Source organism: Cyprinus carpio, chromosome B9 (genome assembly GCF_018340385.1).
Source record: "Cyprinus carpio isolate SPL01 chromosome B9, ASM1834038v1, whole genome shotgun sequence".
Taxonomy (NCBI): Eukaryota; Metazoa; Chordata; class Actinopteri; order Cypriniformes; family Cyprinidae; genus Cyprinus; species Cyprinus carpio.
In genome coordinates this window covers 14,923,847-14,930,642 of record NC_056605.1, presented here as the reverse complement: position 1 = coordinate 14,930,642, position 6,796 = coordinate 14,923,847, and the positions used below count along the sequence as shown (strand labels likewise).

At 36.3% G+C, this 6,796-nt stretch overlaps 1 protein-coding gene across 9 annotated transcripts in view; it reads right to left on the bottom strand.

Annotated features, from left to right (window-relative positions):
• Positions 1-1,098: 1,098 nt before the first annotated feature.
• The window catches only part of LOC109096310 (band 4.1-like protein 5), a 41,993-nt gene continuing 36,295 nt past the window's right edge, over positions 1,099-6,796 (bottom strand). For 5 of the 9 annotated variants that reach the window (XM_042731118.1, XM_042731122.1, XM_042731121.1 and 2 more), the window contains exons 22-26: positions 5,189-5,270; positions 4,168-4,245; positions 3,947-4,006; positions 3,414-3,541; positions 1,099-2,605 (exon numbers count right to left, since the gene is read on the bottom strand). In XM_042731118.1, the coding sequence (XP_042587052.1) occupies positions 2,539-2,605; positions 3,414-3,541; positions 3,947-4,006; positions 4,168-4,245; positions 5,189-5,270 (415 nt within the window). In that variant the 3' untranslated portion in view covers positions 1,099-2,538. The remainder of the gene's footprint in view (positions 2,606-3,413; positions 3,542-3,946; positions 4,007-4,167; positions 4,246-5,188; positions 5,271-6,796) is intronic. The other 4 variants (XM_042731123.1, XM_042731120.1, XM_042731124.1 and 1 more) reach the window with 4 other exon arrangements.

The window sequence follows — 6,796 nt, the reverse complement described above, 5'->3', positions numbered from 1 at the left end:
TTTGTGCCTTGATTTCAGATGAACAAGTTTACTTGTCTGCTCTAAGCAATTTATTTGGTACTAAATGTTTAAATTATCTATTTATTATTAATGTATTAAAACTGTTGTATACTTTCTATTGAGTCTTTTTGAGCAAATAAGCAACTGACTGTATAGTTTCATTATGACCAGGAATTAATCAAACACTTTAATTTTTTTAATGATATTATGATTATATATGAGTAAAATAAGCATAAATATGCGGTAAATAAACCGTGTATTAAAAAGTATCTTGTGTGATCTCTTCTAATTGATAACGTGTGGATGTAGGAGCTAGAGGACTGAAGCTTGACTCATGAAGAGCTCTGGCTCCACCTGCTGCTCCACTGGAGACTTCTGCCAGGGGAAACCGAAACAGAATAACCTAGCAAGTAGATTCTCACAGATGTAGACTTGAATAATTTCCGCTGTTTTAGTTGTTTCACCTGAGTTCATGGCAGCTCTGACTCCAGGAAATGACGGCGTCGTTTCTGGGTTCAATCGAGCAAAGAAAGGCATGAGGTTATGACCACAATTTTATCATTGCAGAGTAAGGATTTTTAATTATTTATTTATTTTTGGCACAATTACATATTCTTCCTTTGGGAATATTTTAGTACACGTAACCTGAATGAAATTCTTTCTTTTTTTTTGCAAAATTTGGTGTAAGGTTTCTTCTTCCGGATCAAATCGGTTACGGTTTAGTCCTAAACCTAAAGTACAATCATTGTCAAGTGCATAAGGTTTATTTAATTTACTAAAATGTTCTCTTTTATGCTTAAGTCATATGCACAATGGTTTACCTACAAATATTGGATTAATATAAGCAGCATGTTTTTTTTTAAATTATCTATTACTTTAAAGCAAGGAATTGAGAGGCAAAAATTTTGCCAACTATTTGCAAGCCATTCATTCTTTTTATATTTTAACAAATTTAGTGGGTAAATAGCAAGCAGTATCATCTAAACAAATTAATAACAATAATCTCGATTTCAGTCACATTAAGATTAAATCAGTGGTATCTCTCTCTATATATACACACAAACACACTACACGCACATAAAAGCACAGGTCCAATAACAATGTTAAAATATCTTTTACTTGTTGAATATCACATTATACAAAATGACAGGGCTGAAAGTCAGTGTATTGATATAAACAGGTCATTGCTGTGACATCTACAGATCATTAACATACTGTATGTAACAGTAAATAAGCCTACAGTGTGAGACTTAGAGAACAAAATGATTAGCATATCAACGGATTCCAGAGTGAGCACTTCCACTAAAGTCAGAGCAAATCAGAACAGGTAGACCATATAAACAACTTTAAAGAAATCCGACTAATAATTATTTACAAGATTTGACTACATAAAAGTTCAAATTTGACCTCATTTCATCCCAGTGATTTCAGATCCAGTGATTATACCAATTACGTACTTTTCAGTATACTGAAAAATAGCAGCAAATGCTTGTGGAACTCGTAGTGGAGAAGGAAGGGTCCATGGAAGGCCTCTCATTTGCAGTAACCACTGGCACAGTATCACAGTGAATAACATTTTAGTTTGTTTACATGGTCCAAGTCTTTGAGTATCAGTTTTGATATAGTATAAGCCAGTGGGTGACAGGTCTCAGCTGCTCCTGTGTCTCACATAACATCTAACAACACAGCGAAGCACACTTAAGAGCTGCACTTACACACTACACAGAACACCCAGTGAAATATTTCAACTAAACACAGTAGAAGACAAATTACACTGTAGTAACATGTTATGTTGTAATATGTCCATGTATATTTAAAATCTTATGTGAGCTATTAAAATAAGGCAGGTCATAACTACTATGTTCGGATAAAAACCAGCACTGATAAAATCTCGGTTCAGTGACTTCATGACTGTAGTTGCCCAAAGCTACACAAAAGTGCTCTAACAACTGTGCAGTTTAGAGTACAGTACTTAAAAGTGTAATAATGAATGGAGCTACTTCATAAAAACATAGAAAGCAAAGCAAGAGAAAGGCAAAAAAGATTAAAAAATAGAATTTCTGTAGGAAAAACTACTCCAGTTCTAAAAACATTCAATGATGCATTGTGATCCACATGGGTTTCACAAGCTCTTTCACAGTCATCCAATCAGAGAAGATCTGAACAGGAAGTGGACAGCAGGTGGATCAAACATTTTAGATGATCAAACATCCCATCACAACACAGGACTGGACAGGACAATTTGTGTGCTTCTGTATAGAGTCATTCAAAAGAGGTATAAAAGTTATAAAATGAATGGTGGTCCCCAAACACTGGACCCTGTTGTTAGTCCTTTGTGCACTTAAACTGAGTTCAATACTTTTATTCTTGGTCATCAGCGCTGAGATCTGGCTTTGCGGATGTCATCTGTCAAAAGCCAGCAACCCCATGGATGCCCAGAGTCCAGTTGTCTGTGCCTGCATTGTCAGGGCACTGGAATGTAGAAAAACTTTTGATGGTCCAGTGACAGGTGCTGGGCATGTGCTCAAGACTTCGCTCTCAGAGTTCAGTGGTCAGCAGACCTTTGGGCTTGTGGTTGTCGTCCTTGATTGGGTGAGCCACAATACTGTCAAAATCAATTCAGCAATTGGCAGTTACAAACAGAAGCTGAATAAAGAACAAACTTGAACAACTCTTCAGTGTTTGAAGTTAAAGCAACTTCTGGTGCACTAAAACCTTAGTTTTGTTTAGGTATTTTTGCAATTAATGTCGCATGCAAAAACACACTACTGTTCAAATGTTTGGGGTCAATATGATTTTTATTTAAGAAAGTACTTTTATTCACAGCAAGGATGCATTAAATTGATCCGAAATGACAGTAAATATATTCATAATGTTACAAAAAGGTTTCTATTTTAAATACTGTTCTGTACTATTCATCAGAGAACCTACAGCATAATAAGAAATGTTTCTTGAACACCAAATCAGCATATTTGGAAGGATTCTGCAACACTAAAGACTGGAGTAATGGCTGCTGAAAATTCAGCTTTGCTGTCACAGGAACAGATTACAATTTAATATATATTAAAACAGAAAACAGTTCTTTTAAAAAGCCAATATTTCACAGTTTTCCTGATTTTACTGTATTTTCGATCAAATAAAACCTTGGTAAGCATAAGAATGAGAGATCAAAACATTAAACAAATCTTACTGACCCCAAACTTTTGAGTGCTAGCAGATTTAATTGAATGCATTACTTTCAGGTGGCTCTCAGTGGAGAAACACACCCACAAAATGGTGAAATTACAGCATGACTCCTCTTGGTTTTTATCATCTACCAAGTTGAAAATAGTAAATCTGATTGCTTAGGAAAGTAGTAGAACAACTGGCCTCAACAGAGCAGAGAAAGGTAATGGAGCAGGGATGAAACGAACCTTGTGGCAATCACATTGTGAGAGTGAGAGAGATGGGGGAGTGAGGAAATAGCGGCCCCTTCAGGATGGTGAGATGATGACATCTTTGCTGTACAGTCAAGGAGGCCGTTAGTAAAGGTGCCAGTCTGCTAGAAGCACGAGAGGAAGCAGGGGGGCAGTCAGTCACTAAATCAACTACTAGAAATGTGAGAAGTGAGGGTAATGAAAATGTACACTCCATCGAACATGTGGCTTGATAGTGAGTCAACATTATCTGCTGCAATATGAAAGCTTCTTCTAAATCTATAAATCTACAGAGTGCATCTACAGAGCTGCAGAGAAATATGAAGAGGCATCCCTGTGCAAACGCTGTGCAATCTACAGTGATGCATGGATCTGTGTCTGGAGTCCTCACCAGGAAAACAGCTACAACTCTACAGTCAGTTGGAGGTACCCATACTAAATGTATCATATTCAGAGTTTGCAATCAATCCATTATCAGATTTCATTTTCATGTAATATCTTCATCCGAATGATTAAAGGGGTCAACTCACTATAGGTGCTGAAGCTGGAATGATCCATCGAGGAGTGATTGTGGGTTTGGGAGCTGGCACCTATGTCAAATAAAAAAAATGTAAAAGAATATTAATTCTTCAACGATGTGAAAACACCTAAAGAGAACAGAAATTATTGTGCCATACAGTCAATTATAGAGCCAAAATTTTGCTTACTACAAGCATTACAAGCATATAGTGAGCTGCAGTGCTGAACTTACTACAGGGATGGAGTCTGTGAAGTCTATCAGGTTATCAGTCAGAGGGGCTGTCAGCGGCTCAGGATCCTGAACTTTGACCTGCATTGTAAAAAGCCACATGCTCTAAAGCGTATGCCAACCAACAGCACATTCAATGACTAGATCTGCATTTCCTGCAGGGTGTATCAATGCCGGCAATACATCACAAAAAGTGATGCTTTTATAATTATTTAAAAACAAAAACCTTTAACAGAGACAGATAGGGAGAATATTTAACACAAACTGATAAAAATATAAGTAATAGTAAATGTGGCATTGTGAGGTGAATGCAAAGTGGCCCAAGTCCAAAGAACCCACCCTTAAGTTTATATGATATTCTATGAATTTATTTTATTTTTTTGATGGTCTTATTAACTTAATATTATAGTCATAATAGTTTTTGTGTGGCAGGAATAAATACTGAAACAAGGTAATAAGTGCACTTTGAGTCCCATCATCCCTAAGTCAACAGGGTTTTGGCTATATGCCTGAAGTGAGGTCTATGGTTAACAAAAGGTAAACCACGTTTTATTCTATAACAAAATATATACAGTAGTAAACTACTGCAATAATTGGATCTAGGCTTTAAAATGTACAAAATGTGTGGCAATTTGTGAAGATTACCATGATTAACATTTAAGTACCATAAAAAAAATGTATTGGTCACATATCTTTCTGCAATAATCCAAAAGCCAAGAGAAAAACTCCTCTTGGCTTTTTGTCGAGGGAACTAGGGGGATGTTAACTAGGGGTTGTCATGCCTGCAGCACTCTGTTGACAATCCTGATGAACCACTGAGTAAACAGTGAAACCTCAACACGCTGCTATGAATGTTTGACAGCCAAAGAAAATAAAAGTGATGTTGTGCTGGATTTATTTTCCCTGTAAAGGAGAGCATGTTTCAGTGGTGAGTGAGTAAATGATAGTGTACATATTGACAGCTGCTGTGGACTCTTGTTACAGTGTGCCAGCAGATGGAATGGCATTAAGCCACTTCTGTTACCTTGGATGACTGGGCTTCATTCACTGGATCTGTTGACAGAAGCGGCACAGAAGAGATGAAGTCATCTGCGTTCTCTTCCAGGCTGAGGACAGACAATGAATTGAATGAGCACTTTCATGATCAAATGCACTTCAAGTCTTTTTTCCTGACTGAATCTTGAAGCTGATATATATGATAAAACATTAGTGGCTGTAGCTGTGGATAAAAATGTGCTTGTCCCTCTTTCCTGACCAAAAAAAAAAAAAAAAGTATTCAGATCTTTTTAATAGTTATGGAGCATGACTGAGAACAGCTCTGGACACAAACCTTTTAATTTTGAGCACTGGAAATGAGCACAAGGACAGTGAAAAACTTTCAAAGCACCTCTCAAGCTATTCATTAGTGTTCATTCAAAGGAAATCACAGGAAATCACATTGTTCACCCTTGAATGAAACATTATGAACACTTCTTGTGAAGTGTTTGAGGAAATGACTTGGGGTCACTTTGTGATTACTGTTGATTATGGGTTTGTGTGTGCGCGCACTTTGGACGGCTTCCCATCAGAACAGAGCAGCCTTCCAGAGAGTCCTGACAAAATGCGTAAAGGTACAAATTATTTACACATTTGGCAGATGATTTTGCCAGTGTGTGTGTTCCTTGTGAATCAAACCCATAATTTTGGTGTCTACAAATTAAGCATCTGATGTAGACATCAGTAGTGAATTATAATTTAATCTTTGGTTCCTTTCCATAATACCTCATTTTCATACTGTATATAATTCCAACCATCAGTCACATGATGCTTATTTGATTCTACAGACATCTAATTGTAAAAAACAGAGAAAAAAAATCTTACACATTAAGACACTCATTTGAAAAGGTTTTTTTTTTTTTATCATGTGACTATCAGAGCTGAATGGTTGCAGGTCAGTGTACACAGCTAATCGTGCAGTCAATCTGTGGCATGAGTACATGTGGTTACTTAAGAACATGTTTCCAGGCAGACTACAGCCATATGACTCATCTGTAACTACATAGCAACAGCTGACACTAGATGGCAACAGTGAGCTTTTAATCACAGGCTACATTAAGGAGTGTTCTGGCCTCAATACTAGGAATAGTCTCTGGATATGTTCTGTAAAATGCTGTCAATTTAAAAAATAAAATAATTCATAATTTATTTTAAAGTAGCAACGGAAGCATCTCAGTCTAGCCTTTAGGACACAGAAGTGCACAAATCGGTTCTAAGTCTTTAGAAACATTCTTACTAGTTAACATACACTACTGTTGAAAGGTTAAAAAGGGTTGAAAAGTTGTCTATTTTAATATTTTAAAGTGCAAAATGTACATTCAGCAGCCATGATTCCTGTGATGGGAAAGCTGAATTATCAGTAGTCATTATTACTCAAGTGTCACATGATCCTTCAGAAATCATTCTAATATGCTGATTTAGTGCTCAAGAAACATCTTATTACTTCTAATTATCAATGTTGAAACTTAACATATTTTGTCACACTGTAGCATTGTATTGTTTTTTTGCACAAATTCTCACACAGTAATATAAAATTCAATGTTGCAATGAAACAAAAAGGGTCACAATAAAGGCTTGTTTTGTTTAATTTACTTAC